This window comes from Caretta caretta, chromosome 1, assembly GCF_965140235.1.
Source record: "Caretta caretta isolate rCarCar2 chromosome 1, rCarCar1.hap1, whole genome shotgun sequence".
Taxonomy (NCBI): Eukaryota; Metazoa; Chordata; order Testudines; family Cheloniidae; genus Caretta; species Caretta caretta.
The window spans coordinates 123496177-123523205 of record NC_134206.1 but is presented as its reverse complement, the minus strand read 5'-3'; the positions used below and the strand labels follow the sequence as shown (position 1 = coordinate 123523205).

The window sequence follows — 27029 nt, the reverse complement described above, 5'->3', positions numbered from 1 at the left end:
TTGTTAGGGATTAGTTTTTCCACTTGAATCGGATTCAACCACTTTATGTATAGAGAATACAGTATATTTTCCTCAATATTAGAATACTCTTTGAGTATAGAATGAGAATTTCCCATCTGAGAACTTAAAAGTGAATTGGTGAGTTAGTTAAAGTAAAATTTTATTAAAGATAATTCATGAAACTTAAAACTCAAAAGATATTTTTTGTTAGCAATGATCTGCATAACAGAACAACACAGGGTCTTCAAACATCCCATTTGGTTAAATCTAATTCTTATGTACAGGCTACTATATTTGAAGAAACTTAACTTTAGGATTGCCTTTTTTTTTTTGCCTTTATTCTTCATAAACTAATATTTCTTCTTCAGCACAGGCTGATGAATAATATTTTTCTTTAGTGAATTCCACAACAATCTGCTGTCTTTCCAAATGGTTATCTCCTGTTGCTCTTAATGAGAGTGAAGCTAATAGTGCCTTTAGTAAAGATGTCCTCCTTCAGAATGACTGCTGTCCCCTATTGCTCTCAATGTGTGGGAAGCCAAGCTGCCCATGGGCCACCATTTCCCCTTCCGTTAGCCCTGCCCTGTGTTGACACTGCAAAGAGTTGGGGGGTAGGGGAAAGAAAATCAAATGTCTTCAAAAATAAGTTTAATCTAAACTGGGACAACAAACACTAAAATATTTAATAATTATAACGTGTGGTTATGGCGTGACATTACTGCTAGGCAAAGTTAAACTTGTTTGTGTGCCTCAGCTGTACATTTCCGTACCTAGCATGCTTGGATTTCTTTTAAGTTTAACCTTAACTCTGAATTTCCTAGGTTTGTAATACTTGTTTTGGGGGGTAATTAGAACAGCCAAGTAATTTCTTTTATTCTTATGATACCGATATGTATTCAGTTCAGTTGTAACGTAGTTTTTATCTGGAAATTACTAGTGAAGCTAAGGATTTCTGGAGATACTTGATTTCCGACAGAGACTGATCACTGTTACAAAATACAATGGGGAAAAATGAGAATTGTTACCTCTAACCAACACTCTTCAGTTTTTTCTGCTTGGTTGATACTGTTAGTAATATCTTGAGGTATAGCCATAAAATAGACTGAAGGACAAGAGAGTAGTGCAGTGTTAATGGTGTCTCTCAGACAGTTGAGGAAAATTTCATATGTTGGTAATAAAAGTAACCTGTGTTTGAGGCTTGTCTGAAGCCTCAGTTATGCAAACAGTTAAGTACGTGCAATTTTACTCATGTGACTAGTTGCCACAGTGCAGGTCCTGTGTTTATATAAATTGTAAGCTGGATAGTGATTTTAATGAGTTAAAAAAATCCCAGTCATTTTTGAGTATACGTAAGTTTATAATAGTAAGATATTTCAAAACAGAACGAATTTTATGCAACCACAGTACTTCCCCCAAAATAATCATAAATGGTACATTTTTGGTATTGAAGCCAATGTATGAAAGATTGTAGATTTTTCGCTACCCTCGAGGGATGAGTCTTTCCAAGTCAGGTTTCAAGGTCATAGTCAAGAAATTTGCATTGCTGTTACGTGCACTTTCCCTTTTGGATATATAAAGGATTTCAAATTGCAAAGGTGTAATGGCAAAGAATTGCCATGTTTGGAATGATATAACTGCTTCGGGGGAGGGCGGCGGGATGGCTCAGTGGTTTTGAGAATTGGCCTGCTAAACCCAGGGTTGTGAGTTCAATCCTTGAGGGGGCCATTTAGAGATCTGGGGCAAATATTGGGGATTGGTCCTGCTTTGAGCAGGGGGTTGGACTACATGACCTCCTGAGATCCCTTCCAACCCTGATATATTATGATTTACTTCCTTGTCTGTTCCAGGGGCAAAGGAGATTACTTCAGGCTAGGTCATGGCACTGATGTTCATGTGCGAAAGCCACAGGTTGTAGAAGGGCTGAGAGGGAAGAAGATTGTACATGTGGCTGTAGGTGCACTTCACTGCCTGGCTGTCACTGACACAGGACAGGTAAGTTACTCTGGTCCAGAAAAAGCTAGATACTGAGGCAATGTAATGTAGTAACAGCAGTAATACTTGTAGCCTTTTATTTTATTTAATGTTAATTATATTACAGTGGATTTGGCTCTGGTGGCTACAGTCTCTAACCCAACAGAGTTATCTCTGTTTACTCTAGATCTAGAGTTCATAGGAATACATGAAACCATAGACAAGTAACACAAAAAATCACAAGCACAAGATCCACTATCTTTTAACAATTTTATTAAAGTTGCCAACAAAGTTATAAATGTCACAGCATATAAAATTTCTAAGTATATCCATGCACCAGTTATAACTACAGACATACTCAGATCATCCCACATGGTGTTAGTCTGGTGGCTCTCCCATGGATTGATCATCAATACGGGGATGGTCCCTGCTGGAAGTTTCCTATAGGAAGCACAATTTTCCCCGCTGTGGGCACCTTTTTTAATAATGTGATTCTGTCTATACCTACATTCTGCACATGTACATGGAAGTGTCAGCCCTCTCTTTCTTATTGGTGTGTGTCCCCTAGAAACATGAGGAAACCCTAATTCTATAGGCTGTGTAGGTTCTCATTAGCACTGATGTACCGCCTGTATCCTATGGCTAAGACACATGTTGGAGACAAGATTTACTTTTACACCAGTTTATAATTAAAAATTTAATCTTCCGGGAAGACCAGGGGTGGGCAAATTTTTTGGCCTGAGGGCCACATCTGGGTATGGAAATTGTATGATGCGCCATGAATACTCACAAAATTGGGGTTGTGGTGCAGGAGGGGGTGAGGGCTCCAGCTGGGGGTGTGGGCTCTGCAGTGGGACCAGAAATGAGGAGTTCAGGGTTTGGGAGGGGTCTCCAGGCTGGGGTAGGAGGTTGAGATGCATGGGGGGCTGGGGGTGAGGGCTCGAGCTGGGGGTGCAGGCTCTGGGGTGGGTCTGGGATTGAGGGGTGTCAAGGTTCCTCCCCCACTCTGAACTCTAGGGTACAGATGTGGGGACCTGCATGAAAAACCTCCTAAGCTTATCTTTACCAGCTTAGGTCAAAACTTCCCCAAGGTACAAAATATTCCACCCGTTGTCCTTGGACTGGCCGCTACCACCACCAAACTAATACTGGTTACTGGGGAAGAGCTGTTTGGACGCGTCCTTCCCCCCAAAATACTTCCCAAAACCTTGCACCCCACTTCCTGGACAAGGTTTGGTAAAAAGCCTCACCAATTTGCCTAGGTGACTACAGACCCAGCCCCTTGGATCTTAAGAACAATGAACAATCCTCCCAACACTTGACCCCCCCTTTCCTGGGAAATGTTGGATAAAAAGCCTCACCAATTTGCATAGGTGACCACAGACCCAAATCCTTGGATCTGAGAACAATGAAAAAGCATTCAGTTTTTTACAAGAAGACTTTTAATAAAAAATAGAAGTAAATAGAAATAAAGAAATCCCCCCTGTAAAATCAGGATGGTAGATATCTTACAGGGTAATTAGATTCAAAAACATAGAGAACCCCTCTAGGCAAAACCTTAAGTTACAAAAAAGATACACAGACAGAAGTAGTTATTCTATTCAGCACAATTCTTTTCTCAGCCATTTAAAGAAATCATAATCTAACACATACCTAGCTAGATTACTTCCTACAAGTTCTAAGATTCCATTCCTGGTCTATCCCCGGCAAAGACCCAGCATACAGACAGACACAGACCCCTTTGTTTCTCTCCCTCCTCCCAGCTTTTGAAAATATCTTGTCTCCTCATTGGTCATTTTGGTCAGGTGCCAGCGAGGTTACCTTTAGCTTCTTAACCCTTTACAGGTGAGAGGAGCTTTCCCCTGGCCAGGAGGGATTTCAAAGGGGTTTACCCTTCCCTTTATATTTATGACACGCCCCCCAAATCTCAGCTAGGGTGAAACACTGGCTGGGATTTCTTCCTGGAGCTCTAGGAAAAACAGAGTTAATAAGACACATGCATCTCTAAATATACTACCAAGTACATAAAGACTAACAATATTTTCCACATCTCAAGGACGATTTTAACCAGTTGATTCTGGGAAACTTTCACGGGAGAGTGCATCAGCCACTTTGTTAGAAGCTCCTGAGATGTGTTGGATGTCGAAATCAAAATCTTGGAGAGCTAAACTCCACCGAAGAAGTTTTTTGTTAGTTTCCTTGACGGTGTGAAGCCACTTCAGTGCAGCATGGTCGGTTTGCAGGTGGAAACGCCGTCCCCAAACATATGGGCGTAGCTTTTCCAGAGCATAGACAATGGCGTAACATTCTTTTTCAGTGACTGACCAGTTGCTTTCCCTCTCAGACAGTTTTTTGCTGAGAAACACTACAGGGTGGAATTCTTGATCAGGTCCTTTCTGCATTAAAACTGCTCCCACACCATGCTCGGACGCATCTGTGGTTACTAGGAACGGTTTGTCAAAGTCTGGGGCCCTTAGTACAGGGTCAGACATGAGTGTCGCTTTAAGCTTGTTAAAGGCCTTCTGACACTTTTCGGTCCACTGAACAGCATTTGGCTGTTTCTTTTTGGTTAGGTCTGTCAGTGGGGCAGCGATTTGGCTGTAGTGCGGTACAAATCGTCTGTAATAACCGGCCAAGCCTAAGAAGGATTGAACCTGTTTCTTTGACTTTGGGACAGGCCACTTTTGGATAGCATCCACTTTGGCCTGTAGGGGGCTGATAGTTCCTTGACCCACCTGGTGTCCAAGGTAAGTCACTCTGTTTAGGCCTATTTGACACTTCTTAGCCTTAACAGTTAGTCCTGCTTCCCTTATGCGCTCAAGGACTTTTTGTAGATGTTCCAGGTGGTCTGCCCAGGAATCCGAAAATATGGCCACATCGTCAAGGTAGGCGACTGCATATTCTCCTAATCCTGCTAGGAGACCATCTACAAGTCTTTGGAAAGTGGCGGGTGCATTTCGCAGCCCAAAAGGGAGTACATTAAATTCATTCAGCCCGAGATGTGTGATGAAGGCTGACCTTTCCTTGGCAGATTCATCTAGCGGTACCTGCCAGTACCCCTTGGTTAAGTCCAAGGTAGAGATGAACTGGGCCCGTCCCAGTTTCTCTAATAGTTCATCTGTGCATGGCATTGGATAGTTGTCTGGGCGAGTTACAGCATTTAGCTTACGGTAGTCCACGCAAAAACGTATTTCCCCATCTGGTTTGGGAACTAGAACCACTGGAGATGCCCATGCACTTTCAGAGGGGCGGATTACACCCATCTGTAACATATCCTGGATCTCCCGTTCTATAGCAGTTTTAGCTTGAGGAGACACCCGGTAAGGTTGGACCCTAATTGGGTGAGCATTACCTGTGTCAATGGAGTGGTATGCCCATTCAGTCAGTCCTGGGGTGGCTGAGAACGTTGGCGCGTAGCTAGTGCACAGCTCCTGGATCTGCTGTCGCTGCATACGCCCAAGGGTCATGGAGAGGTTCACCTCTTCCACACCACCAGCACATTTCCCTTCGTAGTAGACACCTTCAGGCCACTCAGCGTTGTCTCCTCCCTGGGCTGTAAACTGACAAACCTTTAATTCTCTGGAATAAAAGGGCTTTAGAGAATTAATATGGTACACCTTAGGCTTTCGGTTGGAGGTGGGGAATGCTATGAGATAATTAACAGCTCCCAGGCGCTCCTGGACCATGAATGGCCCTTCCCACGATGCTTCCATTTTATGGGCCTGGAGCGCCTTTAAGACCATGACCTGGTCTCCTACTTTGAAGGAACGCTCTCTGGCATGTTTATCATACCAGGCTTTTTGCTCTTTTTGAGCATCCTGTAAGTTTTCTCTAGCAAGGGCTAAAGAGGTTCGGAGGGTGTTTTATAGGTTGGTTACAAAGTCCAGAATGTTAGTTCCTGGAGAAGGTGTAAATCCCTCCCATTGCTGCTTCACCAACTGCAATGGCCCCTTAACCTCACGGCCATATACAAGTTCAAATGGGGAAAACCCTAAACTGGGATGTGGTACAGCTCTGTAGGCAAAGAGCAACTGCTGCAATACTAGGTCCCAATCATTGGAGTGCTCATTTACGAATTTACGTATCATGGCCCCCAAAGTTCCATTAAACTTCTCCACCATGCCATTTGTTTGATGATGGTAAGGAGTGGCAACCAAGTGATTTACCCCATGAGCTTCCCAAAGGTTTTTCATAGTTCCTGCCAGGAAATTAGTCCCTGCATCTGTGAGGATGTCGGAGGGCCAACCTACCCTGGCAAAAATGTCTGCTAGTGCCTGGCACACACTTTTAGCCCTGGTGTTGCTTAGAGCTACTGCTTCCGGCCATCGGGTGGCAAAATCCATGAAAGTCAGTATGTACTGCTTTCCTCTGGGTGTCTTTTTCGGAAAAGGACCCAGAATATCCACAGCTACTCGCTGAAATGGAACTTTAATGATGGGGAGTGGTTGTAGAGGGGCTTTGACCTGGTCTTGGGGTTTTCCCACTCTTTGGCACACCTCACAAGACTGGACATAGGTAGAAACATCCTTGCCCATTCCCTCCCAGTGGAATGACCCCCCCAAACGGTCTTTGGTCCTGTTCACCCCAGCATGGCCACTAGGGTGATCGTGGGCTAAGCTCAAGAGCTTGGCCCGGTATTTAGTTGGAACTACCAACTGTCTCTGAGGATGCCAGTCTTCCTGGTGTCCACCAGAAAGAGTTTCCTTGTATAAAAGTCCTCTTTCTATAACAAACCTGGATCGATTAGAAGAGCTGAGAGGCGGTGGGTTGCTCCGTGCCGCCGTCCAAGCTCTCTGGAGGCTTTCATCTGCTTCCTGTTCGGTCTGGAACTGTTCCCTTGATGCTGGAGACATCAGTTCCTCATGGGATTGTGGACCTAGGCTTGGTCCCTCTGGAAGCGATATAGGGGATGGAGCTGTTTCTGTTGACTGTGAACCGCTCTCCGCTGGTGCACTATGTTGGGATTCAGGCTCCGGCTGAGCCTCTTGTGTAGGGTTATCGGCTGCTGCCAGTTCAGGTTCGGTGGGGCCCTCTGGTGTTGAGGTTGCAAGTACTGGATTCAGTGCTGACACGGGGTCTGGTGTTGGTTGTTCGGCTGGTTCCGGTTCTGGGACTGGTTCCGTCTGGGTCTCTGGGACTGGATCCACTACTGCTGTTGCAGACATTGGCCTGGGGTCCAGGTCCATCACCTCTGACCGGGTCCTGATAGAAGTTTCCGGAACAGAGCTAGGCCTCACGGCTTGTTTAGCCTGGCTGCGGGTGACCGTTCCCACCCTCTTGGCCTGCTTCACATGCTTGGCCAAGTCTTCCCCCAACAGCAAGGGGATGGGATAATCATCATAGACTGCAAAAGTCCACATTCCTGACCAGCCCTTGTACTGGACAGGCAACTTGGCTGTAGGCAAATTGAAAGAGTTGGACTTGAAGGGTTGAATCGTCACTTGGATCTCTGGGTTGATTAAATTGGGGTCCACTAAGGAAGCATGGATAGCTGACACTTGTGCTCCGGTGTCCCTCCACGCGGTGACCTTCTTCCCGCCCACACTCACAGTTTCCCTCCGCTCCAAGGGTATCTGGGAGGTATCTGGGCCTGTGGACCTCTGGTGTGATTCCGGTGCAATGAACTGTAATCTGTTGGGGTTCTTGGGGCAGTTGGCCTTTACATGCCCCAGCTCGTTACATTTAAAACATCGTCCAGCTGACGGGTCACTGGGGCGAGGAGGGTTGCTGGAGAACGGGGTGGTGGGACGATAAGGGGTCTGGAGGGTTCTTTGGGAGGTAGGTGGGGCTTTGGGCGGCCCCCGGTAATAGGGTGTGGTCTGGGGTGGTCCCTTCTGGTCTCCGCTCCAACTGCGACCAGTTTTCTTCTTCTCTGCCACCTCCACCCATCTGGCTCCAATCTCTCCTGCCTCGATTAGTTTTGGGTTTCCCATCTAGGATGTATCTTTCTATTTCCTCAGGAACACCCTCTAAGAATTGTTCCATTTGCATTAGGAAGGGCAAATTTACTGGAGAGTCAACACTTGCTCCTGATATCCAGGCATCCCAATGTTTCACAATGTGGTAGGCATGTCGGGTAAATGACATGTCTGGTTTCCACCTTAGGGCTCTGAACCTCCGACGAGACTGCTTGGGTGTTATCCCCATTCTGACTCTCGCCTTGGATTTAAACAGTTCATACTTGTTCATGTGTTCTTTAGGCATTTCAGCTGCCACCTCAGCTAAGGGTCCACTGAGCTGCGGCCTCAGCTCTACCATGTATTGGTCAGTAGAGATGTTGTACCCAAGGCAGGCCCTTTCGAAGTTTTCTAAGAAGGCCTCAATATCATCACCTGCCTTGTAGGTGGGGAAGTTTCTGGGATGGGAAGTGGTACTTGGAGAAGGATTGCTAGGGTTTGTTGGGATATTCCGCTGAGCTTTTATCTTCTCCACCTCCTCCACATGCTTCCTCTCTTTTTCCTTCTCCTCCAGTTCTTTGGCCCTTGCTTCCATTTCTTTGTCCCTTGCTTCCATTTTCAGCCGCATGAGTTCTATCTGTCTTTCATGTTCCCTTTGTTTTTCCGCAGCCTGAAATCTGGCTAGTTCCAGCTTTTGTCGAGCCGTGGATTTTGTCATTCTAACCTCTCTGTTTTTAACTAACTTTACACCCAAGGTTTAGAAATAAACAAACAAAACTTGGCTGTAAAATTTTGCTGTGCTGGAATAGAATACCTATTCTCTGATAGTGATTGTCAGCCTACAGAAAAAGACAATTCCCTTGTCTCTGCTCTGGGCCCAAATCAAAGCAAAAAACCTCCAACTACTTGGAAACCTGCTTACCAGCACCCAAAGGAAAAAAAAATTCCTTTTCAAACCTGTGCTCCTTATAAAACAAAAAAATCAAAATCCTAAAAAAAAAACCCTGCCACTTTTGTCTCCAGGCAAATGGGTAGAACACACACCCCCTATTTACTTTTAGGAAGAAAAGAAAAAAAAACCTCTGGGTTGGAAGACTGTGAATTTCCCTGCAGGAGTTAAGTACCCTGCCTCCAGGCAAAGAAAACCTGCAATTCACAAAGATAATCCCCTTTTGTCTCTGCTTGGCCACAAAGCAGAGAAAAACCAAGCTGCTTTCAGTTTCAGCTGCTTTCTGGACTTCCTTTCCAAAGGAAAAAAAAATTTCCTTTTTAAAATCTGTATTTCTAGTTCAAAAAATCTCAACTGGATCTCAAAATGATTTCAGGTTAATCCCACCACTATGCCACCATGTCAAGGTTCCTCCCCCACTCTGAACTCTAGGGTACAGATGTGGGGACCTGCATGAAAAACCTCCTAAGCTTATCTTTACCAGCTTAGGTCAAAACTTCCCCAAGGTACAAAATATTCCACCCGTTGTCCTTGGACTGGCCGCTACCACCACCAAACTAATACTGGTTACTGGGGAAGAGCTGTTTGGACGCGTCCTTCCCCCCAAAATACTTCCCAAAACCTTGCACCCCACTTCCTGGACAAGGTTTGGTAAAAAGCCTCACCAATTTGCCTAGGTGACTACAGACCCAGCCCCTTGGATCTTAAGAACAATGAACAATCCTCCCAACACTTGCACCCCCCCTTTCCTGGGAAATGTTGGATAAAAAGCCTCACCAATTTGCATAGGTGACCACAGACCCAAATCCTTGGATCTGAGAATAATGAAAAAGCATTCAGTTTTTTACAAGAAGACTTTTAATAAAAAATAGAAGTAAATAGAAATAAAGAAATCCCCCCTGTAAAATCAGGATGGTAGATATCTTACAGGGTAATTAGATTCAAAAACATAGAGAACCCCTCTAGGCAAAACCTTAAGTTACAAAAAAGATACACAGACAGAAGTAGTTATTCTATTCAGCACAATTCTTTTCTCAGCCATTTAAAGAAATCATAATCTAATACATACCTAGCTAGATTACTTCCTACAAGTTCTAAGATTCCATTCCTGGTCTATCCCCGGCAAAGACCCAGCATACAGACAGACACAGACTCTTTGTTTCTCTCCCTCCTCCCAGCTTTTGAAAATATCTTGTCTCCTCATTGGTCATTTTGGTCAGGTGCCAGCGAGGTTACCTTTAGCTTCTTAACCCTTTACAGGTGAGAGGAGCTTTCCCCTGGCCAGGAGGGATTTCAAAGGGGTTTACCCTTCCCTTTATATTTATGACAAGGGGTTTGGGATTGGGAGGGAGGGGGATCAGGGCAGGAGGTTGGAGTGCAGGAGGTGGTCAGGGGTGCAGGCTCCGGGCTGCGCTTACCTTAAGCAGCTCCCAGAAGCAGCGGTATGTCCCCCTTCTGGCTCCTATGCAGAGGTGCGGCCAGGCAGCTCTGTGCGCTGCCCTGTCTGCAGGCCCTACCCCTGCAGCTTCCATTGGCTGGGGTTCCCAGCCAATGGGAGCTGCAGGGGCAGCGTGCAGAGCTCTCTGACTGTCCCTATGCACAGGAGCCAGAGGGCAGACATGCTGCTGCTTCTTGGAGCCGCGCAACCCCACTCTCCGGATGGAGTGCCGGAGCGGGGCAAGCCCCAGACCTCACTCCCCAGTGGGAGCTCGAGGGCCAGATTAAAACGTCTGACGGGCTTGACACGCTCCACGGGCTGTAGTTTGCCCACCCCTGGGCTAGATTTTTGCAATATTGTCAGTTGGTACCTCTTTTTCCCATAAATTTAGGGCTTCGGGTTATTCCTCGGTCATTTACTTGTGTCAGCATTTCTTGTCTCCAAGGCCTAAAATGGCTCAGCTAAAATCTTGCAGGCCTCAGCCTACAGGTTCTTCCGTTTCAGCTTGTCTTACTTATATCTAATACATGATTCCTCTAAATACTGATCAGTCTTATACTTCTATAATCCTACAAATTAACTCTAGTTAACATACAATGAATATATATAAGATATAACATGTTGATCATCACACAATAAATGGATAATAAACTAAAATCATTGGCTACATACTTACTGAATGGAATAAATATTCTTTATTATATATTGTTTTACTTCTCAAAGCACTGCACAAATATTAATGTGATGGTCACTTAAATTTTTCTTGTCTTTATATATTTATTAAATCTTAACTGTTACCTTAATATAGCTTTTGCATTTTTATTCCTTGTTATTTATCGTATCATTGGATGTTTCAGAGACAACCTGCTGCTCTTCACTTCCTAAGATGCAGAAGCATCTATGATGTTGTGACAGGACATATTTCTGCTCTATATTGGGTGATAGCATAAATATCATAGTTATGCTGAGCCCCAGTAAAATCCACGTGCAAGTAATCCCATTAACTTCATGTACACCCAGAATTATGAAATGGTACATGAATCTGCTTACAGAATGAAGCTCATATGTGCTGTAGTAACATATGTAACCTGAAAGTATCAACTGTTAAATGTGAAGGTGGTAGGTACTCTGGAAATATCTTAAATTAGTAACATAGAATCTTCTCTCTAAATGACTTATAGTAATTTTGAAAATAACTGTATGAAAGACTCAGTGAAACAAAGTAACATAGAACTGTCTGACAGGTTTATGCTTGGGGTGACAATGATCATGGACAACAAGGCAACGGAACTACTACAGTCAATAGAAAACCCACTCTTGTACAGGGTTTAGAAGGCCAGAAAATTACACGTGTTGCTTGTGGATCTTCCCACAGTGTAGCGTGGACAACAGTGGATGTAGCTACACCATCTGTTCATGAGCCAGTACTCTTCCAGACTGCTAGAGACCCTTTAGGCGCTTCTTATCTAGGTAATACAAAGCTTGTGTTTATTTTCTTAACATTTTTAAACAATATTTGTAGATTGGGCGGGGTTGTAAATGTGTATAGATGGACAGGCCGGTGTGGGGGAAGAGGTGTCTGTGCAGGATGAAAGCCATTTAAACATACTGATTTGCTGAAAATGGAGGAAGTGAGAAGAGAACAAGACTTGGGAAGCTAAAACATTGTATGTCCTGAAGCTGAGGAGTCATACAAAAATTAGCGCTAGTTTGAACTTTTAAATGTCTTAAACTGTTTGTCAAAGTCCAAAATGCATTGGGACTTCTGGATGCTAGCATCGTAATAAATCTCTGTATCTATGCCTCTTACAAATAATTCTTGTTGATGCAAATGTTATCTTACCTATTGATTTCTAAGACAAGTGACCACCATTAAAGAGGGAGGCAGCATTCTATGATGGCACCTTCCCAGTTTATCAGAACCAAGATTTAGTCAGACTTGAGAAACAAAAATGTTCTATGTAAAACTATCGGAATATTTTAGCTGTTTCTATGTCTTTTAATCCATTAGCTATCTTTTATCTGGACAGAACTGCAGCAATATCAGAGCTTCATAGATGTACAATATATATAAATAGTACTCAAGTTATATGCTAATATTTTGTCCAAGTAAAGCTTGTTTTAGAGGCCACTAGGAAACTAGTGGTGTTGAGGTGTCTCCATTCTCATGAGTAAGTTTTAGACCCTGTTTTACATGAAAGTCGTTGCTGACCTAGGTTTAGTATTGGGTTTCATATCAGAATTACAGGAATTGTAGGCTTAGAATCCTTTCCAAAAGTATCATTAAGCAGGTATCAAAACCAGTTATTATGCATTATAGTCTTTTTTTTTTAAAAGCATGTCTGACTCTTTTTCCCAGGTGTCCCATCAGATGCAGATTCTTCTGCTGCCAGTAACAAAATCAGTGGTGTAAACAGTTCCAAACCTAACCGCCCTTCCCTCGCTAAGATTCTTCTGTCGCTAGATGGGAACCTTGCCAAACAGCAAGCATTATCTCATATATTGACAGCATTACAAATCATGTATGCCAGGTAGGCATGCCAACATTCTTGTATTTTACAGGGTGAAGCATAGATGGTAAGCTACTTCATACAATTTCTCCCTTATACCAGGTAATAATGGGTATAAAATAGGGCTCTAGGATATATGCTTTAACTTCATTTCAGTTTCCTTTTAGCATTCACTTGAAATCAACTTGTTGAGACAAGACTGTCTTATGTGGAACAGGAAACTCTAAATCTCTGCAACAAAATACTAGCTTAGCTTCATATTAAGTTTCATGCGAGACTGCATCATTGAAATAAGAACAGAATGATAGCTATCCAAAAGTTCAACTCCCAACAATAATCTTGTTGTATACCTTGCAGCTGAGAATGTGTATCAGAGGGCAGAGGGCTCCTTTTGAAATTGTTCGTTTCTGTTTGTAAAGACAGGAGAAATATTAGTGGTAAAGAGTCTGAAAAGAAACTTGTGGAAAACTTTGGCTTAAAAATCCACAAACTCTATAGGCATCTGTAACTATCTCAGCTACGTGTGAGTCCTCCCATATGGAATGTAAGTAAACTACCCTGTAGACTGCTATCATTGAAAACCATCACTTTTAGTATTAGTCCAGCTGAATAACAGGACACTTTTCTTCCAAGGAGAGGATTTGGTGGTCCTAGTGTGGGTCTGTCCTCAACAGTTTGTTCATTTTTGATTTAGGGATGCAGTGGTTGGAGCACTGATGCCTGCAAGTATGATTGCACCAGTGGAATGTCCTTCTTCATCCCCGGTCCCACCACCAGATGCTGCTTCTACAGGGAGCCCTGCCAATGGGGAAGAATGTGTGCTAGCAGTGGATGTCGAAGAGAGACTGAGTCCAAATCCGTGGCAAGACAGGAGAGGAGAGGTAAAATAAATAAAATCAGAATCAGTTTTGCTATCAGAGCAACAATTTTGGAGTGCTGAAACATCTATCAACAATGACACTGTTTGTTTAATTTGACAGTAACGTGTAAGAACTTTACTTTAGCATCTGTCTAACTTTTAGAATCAATGCCATGAAGTACCTGTGATTTGTCAGCTGTACCTGATTATAATTGATCAATTCACAAGTCTCGAGTCCAGTAAATCAGATAAAAAACATAAGGATGATAAAGTAATTTCTCACCATGTTTTAGACCTGATTCAAAGATATTGGCATTCTCTTAATCAGGTATTGAAACAGTTTAAGAACTAGAAGTAAATTTTTAAACTGGATTTTAAAAAGAACAAATGACAAGATGAAGAAAATGGTCAGTGTCTAAATCTTATTTCAGATGTAACAAATAATTGTAACATTATTTCTATTGTGTGATGTATTGAAAAGAAAGCCAGATAAAACATATTGTGTGGGTTCTTCAGTGTTAAAAGGAGTAATAATAATAATTTTGACACTAAAAAGGATCCATCTTTTCCATTCCCCCATGCTGGCATACTTGTTTGTCTCATCCAGCTGTTATGTCTTGTTTTTTAGGTTGTAAGCTCTTTGGGATAAGAATTGTCGTCTTACTGCATGTTTGTACAGCACCTAGTGCAACGGGGCCCTGGTTTATGGCTTGTCTTCACTACAAGCTAAATCAGCGCAGCTGCGATTGATGCAGCCGTGTCGATTTAGTGAGTCTGGTTAAGAAATGCTAAGTCGATGGGAGAGCGTCTCCCATTGAAATAGCATGGTGTAGACACTGCAGTAAGTCAGTGTAGGTTACGTCGACTTCAGTTACATAGTTTATGTAACTGAAGCAGCGTAACTTACATTGACTTAGTGCCATAGTGAAGAAAAGCCCTTAGTTTGCTAATAGGCACCACTGCAGTATAAAGGTTCATACAGGGACTGGATTTCTTGAATAAGATGCTGCTGTTTTTAGGCATCTCTTTTCTGAGCACAAACTGTCCTCAAAGTTCTTTTTCAAAAGTCTAGTTAAGCTTGTTTAAATGCATGCAATATCTTATTGCTCTGCCATCTGGTTAACTATGCTGTTTTTTGACTAGGTTGTTTCTTCAGAAGATGCAGTGACGCCCTCTGCTGTAACTCCCTCAGCTGCTGCTGCCTCTTCTCGTCCTTTCATTCCAGTCACTGATGATCCTGGAGCTGCCAGTATCATAGCAGAAACCATGACGAAAACCAAGGAAGTAATAATGCTAATATTTTTAACATTATAGGTTTCATTATGTATCTCCATCAAGCAATTGAATTGTTCTGGTGTTTGACAGGTTATGTCATCAGAGTAAAAATAGATTTCTGGTGCTACAGCAACTGCCATATGCAAGCTGTTTTACTGGAAAGTCTGGTTCTGCAGTCACTTCTGAATTCACTGCTTAGTACACGTCCTGTTTCTTGTTGAGAATGTAATACAACCCTGTGTATGTAGTTAGCTTTGTGTAATACAAATGTATTTTTTATGGTGCTAGGTAGAGCTGGTCACAAATTTTTTGAAAATTTTTCCCATCTAAAAGTGCTGTCGTGTCAAAGTTGAAATGTTTCATGAAAAAGTATCTTATTTTGACAAAAATTTAATTGGGAAGTTTTTTAAGGTCAGGATGGAATTTCTGGAAGGGGAGAGAGGAACTCAAGAATAACCAGTAGCCTGGTGGTTAGATCACTCATGTGGGAGACCTAGAGGAAAAGGGGAGAGAAGGACCTGACCCCAGAATAATCAATAATCTTCTGGTGATTAGGGCACTCACCTGGGATGTGGGAGACCCAGGTCTAAGGGCAGGTCTACACTAGAAGCACTACATCAGCGCAGCTGCAGCACATCTAGTGAAGATGATCTACGCCGACAGGAGAGCACTCTCCCATCGACATAATTGCTCCAACTCCACGAAAGGCGGAAGCTATGTCAGTGGGAGAGCAGCTCCCACCAACATAGTATTGGTGTGGACAGCTCTTAGGTCACTATAACTTGCATCGCTCGGGGGGTTTCTTTTTCATATCCCTAAGTGACTTAAGTTAGATCGACTTAAGCGGTAGTGTAGACCTGCCCTATGTCTCAGTTTCAAATTAGGCAGGGAATTGAATCTCATATCCTAGGTGAGTGCCCTAACCACCACTGAGTTTACTGGTTATTCTGGGGTTGGTAGTCTTGTATGTTTTTTTTTTCATCCTAAAATTCAAAAAGTCTCATTTCAGTTCTGATGTGGAATGAAAACAAGTTTTTGAAAGTTTGATGTTCTTTCTGAAATGAAATTTATTTTCCAGCCAGCCCTACTGTCTAATACATGTAAAAGTATTGTTTACATAAGTAGGTAGTAATTTTTATAGTATACTTCAGCATGGCTTAGGTTTGTTTGGTAAATGCCCCAAATGGTATTGTGAAGTGATCCCTAAATATGCAACTCCCCTAAGCCTCGCTAATAAGCATTGGTTCATAAAATCAAGAAATAGTTGATATTTTCCCCCTTACTACTTTGTCCTGAGGATTTGACAGTCAGTTGTCAACCTTTTAATTAGTTAGGGCTTTCAGAAAATAGGAGCTGAACACTTGTTAACCTACCACTACTTCCTACTAGTCATAACTGTGTGGATACAGCTGATAGATGTTTATTATTAATCCCCTACTTGAATCCCGGGATGATTGTCCAAAAATTGCGGCTGAGTTGCAGACAAGCCGTGGAAAATCACGGAAAAGTAATAATGGACCTTATTATTTGCAGTAATAAGGTCCATTATTACTTTTCTGTGATTTTCCGCTGTTGGCTGTGTGGGGCTGAGAGTAGGGGGTTGCTGCTGGGGCTCCCACTGGCAAAATTGCAGTGGAATCCTAATATTGCGGGAGCCACAATATCGCAAATTAAGTAGGGCCTCATTTATTATATGTTTTAGATTTTTTCGAGTCTTGTATCTATCAGTTTAATGATCCTGCGATTTTCTTTGTATTTACAAGATGCTGGTGACAGAGAAACACTTCCTTCATTGGGGGAAAAAGCATACTAATAAGACAATGTATTTGACCTTTTGGGCTTCAATCCAGACTGCCTGCCCTATAACTCTGGGGCCTTCAATACTATGTTGCTGTGGCTTACATCCCTGTCACCAGCAGCCAGCATATGAATGTACAGGTTAAAACCTTGGCTTCCATTGCCTAGTTACTTTTCATAGAGTGACCCCAACTCCGTACCAGTTCTGAATTTCCCCCAAACAATCTCCCTGCAGTGTTCAGCCCTCTCCTGGAACAGAAGCCGTTAAGTTTGTTGCTCCTTTAAAGAGTGTTTAAAGCCAAAGTGTTTAAAGAAACAGCAGCATGTTATCTTGACTGGAGTTAACAATCACTTCAGTTCAACCAAAGCACTGGACTGGTTTAGATAAAAAGTAAAACAAGTTTGTTGACTGAAAAAGAGAGAGCTGTTAAGTGAGTTCAAGTATAAGGGATAAAGATAGAAAAGGTTACAAAAAAAAGTTAAAATGCGCTTCCTAGTCGCTATAACCTATCTTAACAAGCTACAGTATTTGTTCAAAGTAGTTTCGTCCTCAGTCTTCCTTTTCCAGCAATGGCTGACTAGTTCTTAGGATCCCCACACAGTCCAAAGTGCTGGTTTTCTTTGTCTCTTCAGGTGAATGATAAATTAATGGTTCTCTGCCCCTCTCTTTATAGTTTAGTAAGCCTCTGAAAAATATCTCTCTAAAAGTTCATTGATGCTCCTTCATGAGGCAGGAAGGCTTCCTGGGGTACCGTCTCCATCCCCCATTGAGATTAAGTGATTGCTTTTTCCCCACTTGCTCTCCTGATGGCTTTGTTTGGCTGGCATGCAAATGTGCTTTTCTGTCTTCAGTCACACCTTGCTCAATTTACATGGGAGACACATTCAAGCAGGTGGAACTGCATTCTGTTTTCTGGGGGGAACCTGTGTATCAACTCTCCCTGACATGCCTAGATTAAACATGTTTGTCATAATTACAGCACATCTGTATAATCCTTTGTGAATTGACTGTATATACCTCATTCACAAATATTAATGATCAGTGAGTTATTAATTTTTCAGAGACATACAACACCTTTTAGATTATAACAGTTGGGGTACAACAGTTGGGGTATAAGAGCTGGGGTACACTGAGCTGATTGGGCCAGCTGAAACTCCCTGCTGCATACCAGGAGTCCCTTGTCTTCTGGTATAGAGATGCTCTTAGGGTCACAGTATTAAACTTCTGTTTCTTCTTGGAGTGCTTGCACATGCCCTTTCCCCTGCAGGTGTAAACTTGCTCAGTGCACTAGCATTTGAGATTTTTCCCTCAGCTGTACCCATTGGGATGGCACATGTGTACTCTGTTGTGTTGTGCTGCTGCATGATGCTCCAAAGGGTAGAACCAATTCCCATCTTTTCCTTCTTACCACCTGTGGTGATTGTCAGAGCGTGCTAACTTGTTACCACAAGTGTTTCCCTCTTTCTGAGTCTTTCTGTTGTATATGGTTGGTACTCGTTGCGTCGCCTTACTGAAGTGTAGGTTTATTTTTTTCTTTTACTAGTGTATATAATTTACATTTTGGTTCCCAGTGGTTCTGGGTATCGATGCCCAGTGCTGTGGCATGCCTCAGTCCCCAGACTTTAAACCAGTGGTCACCAACCAGTCGATCCTGGACATTCTTCCAGTCAATTGCGATCTCTGGCCACTAAAAGTCCAGTTATGTGGTGGGGCTGCTGCTAAGGCAGGTTCTTGGCCTGCTCTGGCCCCATGCTGCTCCCAGTGCAGCCCTGGGGGAATGGGAGGCAGGAGTCTCCACGTGCTGCCCATCTCTGCAGGCGCCACCCCTGCAGTTCCCATTGGCTGGGAACGGGGAACTGTGGCCAGGGGCTGCAGGGGCGTATTGGCCCCTTCCGGGAGCCGCATGGCGCCGGGGCAGTCAGGGAGCCTGCCTTAGCCCCGCCGCGCTGCTGAACAGGAGCCACCTGAGGTAACTGCCACCCGGCAAGAGCCTGCACCCCAACCCCCCTCTCGGAGCCAGCACCCCAAACCTCCTCCTGCATCCCAAGCCCCTGCCCCACCCCTGAGCCCCCTCCCAGAGCTTGCACCTCTCACCCCCTCCTGCACCCCAACCCGCTGCCTCAGGCTCAGCCTGAAGCCCTCTCCCACACTACAAACCCCTTAGCCCCAGCCCAGAGACCGCACCCCCTACCACCCCCCTTCCCCAGCCTGGTGAAAGTGAGTGAGGGTGGGGGAGAGTGAGCAACAGAGAGAGGGGGAGATGGAGTGGTCGGGGCTTTGGGGAAGGGGTGGGTCCTCGAGGAAGGGGCGGGGTAGATCCTGCATTGTCCTTAAATTGAAGAAGTGATCTTGTGCTTAAAAAGATTGGAGACCACTGCTTTAAACCTTGCAATGCATGCATGAAGCTGATGCCAGCAGGGACCTGCACTCCAGGTTTCTGAAGTGCCTCAGAGAAGCACACATCAGGGACAGGGGTGAAATCTGCAGGGACTTTGGTTACTAGTGCTCCTCCTGGCCTGGCAGAGTCCCGACATTGATCTCCTTCTCCAGTACTGAAGAAGAAACATTAGAAGACTGCACTGAGGAATGGCATTGTCCTGGATATTGAGGTCGCCAGCACCAGTGTTGAGCAGTCAAGCTGAGAAGCTGGGTAGAGTGTACATAGTGCCAAGCAGTTTTGTTTTTGGGGCAGGTAGAACCTTCGGTGGGGTCGTTAACTCAGGTACTGATGCTGTTGAGATTGACTATAAGGAAGCACCGTCTTTTTCATCAGCAGCACCAAGAGGCTCTCCTTTTGCTATCAACACCTGAGACTTATGTCGTGGCAAGTGATCAGCTGAGTCTGTTGGTACTGGTGGTTCAAGGAACACTTCATCCAATACCAACAGACACCCAAATGGACTTGCTGACTGCTAGAGTTCAGCACCCAGTACCATGGGCACCTTCGAATGCTCTGATACCCCTTTGTGCGGTACAGTTGAGGAGCAAACTGACTATAATTTCTCCAGTGCCATCCTCTCCAGACTCCCATTACTGCTCCCTAGCACCGAGAAGCCCGGCACCTCCCTCATTGAATGACTTGGGTTTGTTGTCTGAGTCAGAAATTGGATTTTGTGTCACAGCCGTATCTCGTAAAACATCACTCTGCTATGAGAGGTTTTCACTGCTGGTGTCCAGTAGAGGCTCCATGTTGGTTGTTCAGTCGGGAGCCTTGGTCAGGAAAAAAATTGGACTCCAATGCCATATCAGCGACTGTATTGCAGCCAGTGGGCATTTCCGTCCAGTTCCTCTTCTCGCCCTTCCTGCTCCTGTAGGTACTGTGATCACTCTTTGCATCAGCAAGAAGCCACTCCTGGTACTGAGCTCAGCATGGAACTTGAAGAGTCTACCTCAGTGAATCTCACTTTGGAGGAATTGGGAGAAGTGCCATTTCAGCCAGCCTTGGGTTGCTCCTCCTCATCGCTTGATGAGGTGGTAGTGTCTAGTGCGTTCTCACCTTTTCTGGACGATTATAAGAGAACCTCGTTAAGAGAATGGCTTCCACCCTGATATACAGATGGAAGTAGTTCAGGAGAGCTCAGGTAGATTGGTTGACATTTTGGCATCTGTGAGGCTGCCTTGAGTGGCGCTGCCCATAAATGAAGCTGTTTGGGAGCCCACTGAAGTATTGTGGCAAAAACCATCTTCCCTGCCTCACACAGCTAAGAGGACTGAAAGGAGGTATTATGTCCCCTTATGGGGATTTGAACATTATTATACACCCCCACCTTGCCCTTTGAACTGCCTGTTCTCTGTTCGTTGCTTCATCTTTCAAGTAAGTTTTGGTGGCAATTATCTCTGCAAGAAGAGTGAGGGAATTGAGAGCCCTGGTATCTAATCCACCAGGTATCTTCTACAAGGAAAAGGTATATCTTCACTTTCATCCAAAATTTCTCACCAGAGTAGTTTCTCACTTCCATATCAGTCAGGCAATATACTTACCAACATTCTTCCCTGATCCTCATTCTCCACACACTTGATGTTAGGTGATCATTAGCATTTTACTTGGATAGGACTAAACCATAGGCCATCTTCACAACTGTTTGTGGCAGTTGCAGGCAGGATGAAGGGCATTCCAGTCTCATCTCAAAGAATCTTATTGTGGATTTCCTCCTGTATATGATTGTGCTATGACACAATGCATCCGATGAAGTAAGCTGTAGCTCACGAAAGCTTATGCTCAAATAAATTTGTTAGTCTCTGAGGTGCCACAAGTACTCCTTTTCTTTTTGCGAATACAGACTAACACGGCTGCTACTCTGAAACCTGACATGACCAATGTAACTTCCCCAAACAGGATGTTGGCATGTTCAACAAGATCTCAGCCTCTGCAGCCTTTCTAGCTCATGTGCCTGTAGTGGATGTTTGTAGAGATGCAACTTGGTCATCAGTACATACTTCTGATTCTAATGCCATCTCTCAACAGTCTGGAGATATGAGATTTGGACATTTAGTCCTTCTGTGATTATTCAGTTCGACTCTGATCCCACCTCCTGATTGACCTGCTTGAGAGAGACTTGAAACACAATGAACACATGCAATCACTTAAGGAAAAACTGGTTACTAACTTGTTCTGTAACTCTTGTTCTGTGAGATGTTGCACATGTCCATTCCACGACCCACTCTCCTTCCCCTCACTGTCGAAATCTGTGTGGTAAGAAGGACCTGAGGAGGATCAAGGTGGCTCTACCCTTTGTGCCATTGTGCAGCAGTAGGAGGCAGCAGTGGGTGCATGGGCTGCCCTGATGAGGGTACCTCTAAGGGAAAGTCTGTAACACTAGTGCACTGGGTGTGCACACATCTGAAGCGGAATGGACATGTGCAACATATCTCAAAGAACAAGTTACAGAACAGGTTAGTGACCATGTTGGGGTTTTTTAGGCAAGTTAACTCAGTTTGTTGTATAAAATCTTTCTTCCATCATCATGTATTATATAAAGAAAAGGAGTACTTGTGGCACCTTAGAGACTAACCAATTTATTTGAGCATGAGCTTTCGTGAGCTACAGCTCACTTCATCAGATGTTTACCGTGGAAACTGCAGCAGACTTTATATACACACAGAGAATATGAAACAATACCTCCTCCCACCCCACTGTCCTGCTGGTAATAGCTTATCTAAAGTGATCAACAGGTGGGCCATTTCCAGCACAAATCCAGGTTTTCTCACCCTCCACCCCCCACACAAATTCACTCTCCTGCTGGTGCTAGCCCATCCAAAGTGACAACTCTTTACATAATCAAGTCGGGCTATTTCCTGCATAGATCAAGGTTTTCTCACATCCCCCCCACCCCCATACACACACAAACTCACTCTCCTGCTGGTAATAGCTCATCTAAACTGACCACTCTCCAAGTTTAAATCCAAGTTAAACTAGAACATCTGGGGGGGGGGGGGGTAGGAAAAAACAAGAAGAAACAGGCTACCTTGCATAATGACTTAGCCACTCCCAGTCTCTATTTAAGCCTAAATTAATAGTATCCAATTTGCAAATGAATTCCAATTCAGCAGTTTCTCGCTGGAGTCTGGATTTGAAGTTTTTTTGTTTTAAGATAGCGACCTTCATGTCTGTGATTGCGTGACCAGAGAGATTGAAGTGTTCTCCGACTGGTTTATGAATGTTATAATTCTTGACATCTGATTTGTGTCCATTTATTCTTTTACGTAGAGACTGTCCAGTTTGACCAATGTACATGGCAGAGGGGCATTGCTGGCACATGATGGCATATATCACATTGGTGGATGTGCAGGTGAACGAGCCTCTGATAGTGTGGCTGATGTTATTAGGCCCTGTGATGGTGTCCCCTGAATAGATATGTGGGCACAATTGGCAACGGGCTTTGTTGCAAGGATAAGTTCCTGGGTTAGTGGTTCTGTTGTGTGGTATGTGGTTGTTGGTGAGTATTTGCTTCAGGTTGCGGGGCTGTCTGTAGGCAAGGACTGGCCTGTCTCCCAAGACTTGTGAGAGTGTTGGGTCATCCTTCAGGATAGGTTGTAGATCCTTAATAATGCGTTGGAGGGGTTTTAGTTGGGGGCTGAAGGTGACCGCTAGTGGCGTTCTGTTGTTTTCTTTGTTAGGCCTGTCCTGTAGTAGGTAACGATCACTTTAGATAAGCTATTACCAGCAGGACAGTGGGGTGGGAGGAGGTATTGTTTCATATTCTCTGTGTGTATATAAAGTCTGCTGCAGTTTCCACGGTAAACATCTGATGAAGTGAGCTGTAGCTCACGAAAGCTCATGCTCAAATAAATTGGTTAGTCTCTAAGGTGCCACAAGTACTCCTTTTCTTTTTGCGAATACAGACTAACACGGCTGTTCCTCTGAAACCTGTCATGTATTATATGTTTCTTCAATTTCTCTTTCAGGATGTGGAAAGCCAAAGTAAAGTATCTGGTCCTGAACCCCAACACTTAGATGAGTTCACTAGTCTTTTAGTACCAGATGACACACGAGTCATGGTTGACCTGCTGAAGCTTGCTGTCTCCACCAGGGCTGGTGAGAAGGGAAAGGATGTTCTTTCCGCTGTGCTGTCTGGAATGGGCACTGCATATCCACAGGTCAGTCAAAGTGATTTTTGTTGTTACTGAATTTTAACTATCCTCCCTTCTTTCTCATTCTATTGAGGTGACTCCTAGTCGTTGAAGATATAGGTTCAGAAGACATAGGTTTTTACAAACATGAAAACTATAATAATTATCTTCTACTGATATAAGAGTCCATATACGTTTTATTGGAATACCAAATTAATATAGTTGTTTGCTGTAAAAATCAATGAGAGTCAATATTATAAATTTCCCATGGTACCAGTTAGATTTCAAAGCTGAAATATAACAAACTAGATTTGCCAATTTGATAAATATTCTAGCCAGTACTGGAATGGAATTGAGTTAGGATAACCCCTTTTTAAATGAGTCCAGGAAGCACTGGGTTATTAACTTGACTCTGGGTTCATTTCAGATCTACATTTGTCTTGGAGAGTTGTTTACAAAGCCAGATATTTAGTTATTCTTAATCAACAAGTTTATTAATTCACTACCTACCATGTAGGTGTATATAACCAACAGTTCAAGTTTAGATACACCAAACATTCCAGGCATGTACTGAACAAAAAACACACATGCAGTTTTGTAAGCAATTAACATAGGCCAGTGTTGGGGCCCAGTAGCTATACTAAGGAACAATACAAATCAATAAGATTTCTTATTACATTTACTTATAACCATCAGTTATCAATTCGGTAAATGAGTTACAGTTAAGTATTTCTCTCTAGTAAGAACATAAGAATGGCCATATTGGGTCAGACCAAAGGTCCATCCAGCCCAGTATCCTGTCTACCGACAATGGACAATGGCAGTGCCCCAGAGGAAGTGAACCTAACAGCGAACCTCTCTCCTGCCGTCCATCTCCACCCTCTGACGAACAGAGGCTAGGGACACCATTCCTTACCCATCCTGTCTAATAGCCATTAATGGACTTAACCTCCGTGAATTTATCCAGTTCTCTTTTAAACCCTGTTATAGTCCTAGCCTTCACAACCTCCTCAGGAAAGGAGTTCCACAGGTTGACTGTGCGCTGTGTGAAGAGGAACTTCCTTTTATTTGTTTTAAACCTGCTGCTCATTAATTTCATTTGATGGCCCCTAGTTCTTATATTATGGGAACAAGTAAATAACTTTTCCTTATTCACTTTGTCCACACCACTCATGATTTTATATACCTCTATCATATCCCCCCTTAGTCTCCTCTTTTCCAAGCTGAAAAGTCCTGACCTCTTTAATCTCTCCGCTTACAGGACCTGTTCCAAACCCTTAATCGTTTTAGTTGCCCTTCTCTGAACCTTTTCTCACCAGTATATTTTTTTTGAGATGAGGAAACCACATCTGTATGCAGTATTTAAAATGTGGACATACCATGAATTTATATAAGGGCAATAAGATATTCTCCGTCTTACTCTCTGTCCTTTTTTAATGATTCCTAACATTCCGTTTGTTTTTTTGACTGCCGCTGCAGACTGCATGGAGTCTTCAGAGAACTATCCATGGTGACTCCAAGATCTCTTTCTGATTAGTTGTCGCAAAATTAGCCCCCATCGTATTGTATTTATAGTTGGGGTTATTTTTTCCAATGTGCATTACTTTACATTTATCCACATGAAATTTCATTTGCCATTTTGTTGCCCAATCACTTAGTTTTGTGAGATCTTTTTGAAGTTCTTCACAGTCTGCTTTGGTCTTACCTATCTTGAACAGTTTAGTATCATCTGCAAACTTTGCCACCTCACTGTTTACCCCTTTCTCCAGATCATTTATGAATAAATTGAATAGGATTGGTCATCGGACTGACAGTTGGGGAACACCACTAGTTACTCTCTCCATTCTGAAAATTTACCATTTATTCCTACCTTTTGTTCTCTGTCTTTTTTAACCAGTTCTCAATCAATGACAGGATCTTTCCTCTTATCCCATGACAACTTAATTTACGTAAGAGCCTTTGGTGAGGGACCTTGTCAAAGGCTTTCTGGAAATCTAAATACACTATGTCCACTGGATCCCCCTTGTCCACATGTTCGTTGACCCCTTCAAAGAACTCTAATAGATTAGTAAGACATGATTTCCCTTTACAGAAACCATGTTGACTTTTGCCCAACAATTTATTTTCTTCTATGTGTCTGACCATTTTATTCTTTACTATTGTTTCAACTAATTTGCCCGGTATTGACGTTACATTTACCAGTCCGTAATTGCTGGGATCCCCTCTAGAGCCCTTCTTAAATATTGGCATTACATTAGCTATCTTCCAGTCATTGGGTACAGAAGCTGATTTAAAGGACAGGTTACAAAGCATAGTTAATAGTGCCGCAATTTCACATTTGAGTTGTTTCAGAACTCTTGGGTGAATGCCATCTGGTCCCAGTGACTTGTTACTGTTAAGTTTCTCAATTCCAAAACTTCCTCTAGTGACACCTCAGTCTGAGACAGTTCCTCAGATTTGTCACCTACAAAAGGCGGCTCAGGTTTGGGAATCTCCCTAACATCCTCAGCCGTGAAGACTGAAGCAAAGAATTCATTTAGTTTCTCTGCAATGACTTCATCATCTTTAAGTGCTCCTTTTGTATCTCGATCGTCCAGAGGTCCCACTGGTTGTTCAGCAGGCTTCCTGCTTCTGATGTACTTAAAAAACATTTTGTTATTACCTTTTGAGTTTTTGGCTAGCTGTTTTTCAAACTCCTTTTTGGCTTTTCTTATTACATTTTTACACTTAATTTGGCAGGAAGAATGTGCTTATTTTAAGACGCTTATGAACATGTTTTTTCCTGTTTGTTCTGTTTAGTTTAAAACATCAATACAATTGCATAAAGTTATAGTTTGAGGTTCTCTTAGGCAAATGTACTTGGATTTACAAAGTAGAAGCAGATATATGGCATCGCTTAGTTAAAATCCAAAATAGGGTTGCTTGAGTTCTCGGTAGAAGGAGTGTGAACTCAAAATAGCTTTCAGTTATTTATATTAAAAAACACCAAGAGAAGTGAAACTTCGTGACTTCTTCTCAGTCTTGTGAACCTTGGGATTGGAGAGAGCCAGTTCAAGAGTGTGATAACACTTCTAGATTTTGATTCTACTTTTGTGGAGTCCCACGCAATGACTAAGTTTCTGTACTCTTTTGGGGTTTGTTGGAAGGTGGCCACTATTTTTTGTTGTTGTTGCTTACTTGCAATATTGGCTCTCTGTTTCTCTGCTTCTTCTGTCAGTAACAAATAAATGTCAGGGTATAACATATGTTCATCCTCTTTCAGAGTCAGAGGTTTTTTGTTTAATTTATTTCAAGGATTATACTTCTCTATTAACCACTATTATTTGTAGTTCCCCCTCCTTCAGCCATTTCTTTTATTATTTCAAAATTACGCATTGGATAGGTGCTTATATTTAGAATCCTTTCCGTGTGCTATATGAGTCATATCCTTTCTAGAGTTCAACAATCCTTTATAGTTGCTCTTCTTTTATTGGATGTAGTTTATATTTATTTTATTTTATATATAAGTATTTCACAGTCTTCAGAATTTAGAAATGAACAAGAAACATTTATTCGAAGAAACAAGATGGGTTATCCACATATGGAGAGGGATGGTGCCTTTGATTCATGAAGCAGACAAATGTGCAGTTTCTTATTTGGGATGAAACTAGTTGGTTTGATTTTATTTGGGTATCAGGAAGTTTGATCTCTAGAACAATTAGTTTTCTGGGTCTCTCAGCAAACTGTTCCTTAAACAATTCATAGCTGCCACCATCTCTAATG

The 27029-nt window shown here is 43.0% G+C and overlaps 1 protein-coding gene across 3 annotated transcripts in view; it reads left to right on the top strand.

Moving 5' to 3' along the window:
- The window catches only part of HERC2 (HECT and RLD domain containing E3 ubiquitin protein ligase 2), a 206911-nt gene that overhangs the window by 132783 nt on the left and 47099 nt on the right, over window positions 1–27029 (top strand). For all 3 annotated transcript variants that reach the window (XM_048858958.2, XM_048858973.2, XM_048858967.2), the window contains exons 64-69: window positions 1848–1992; window positions 11500–11725; window positions 12615–12786; window positions 13460–13646; window positions 14768–14908; window positions 23103–23294. In XM_048858958.2, coding sequence (XP_048714915.2) covers window positions 1848–1992; window positions 11500–11725; window positions 12615–12786; window positions 13460–13646; window positions 14768–14908; window positions 23103–23294 — 1063 coding nt within the window. The remainder of the gene's footprint in view (window positions 1–1847; window positions 1993–11499; window positions 11726–12614; window positions 12787–13459; window positions 13647–14767; window positions 14909–23102; window positions 23295–27029) is intronic.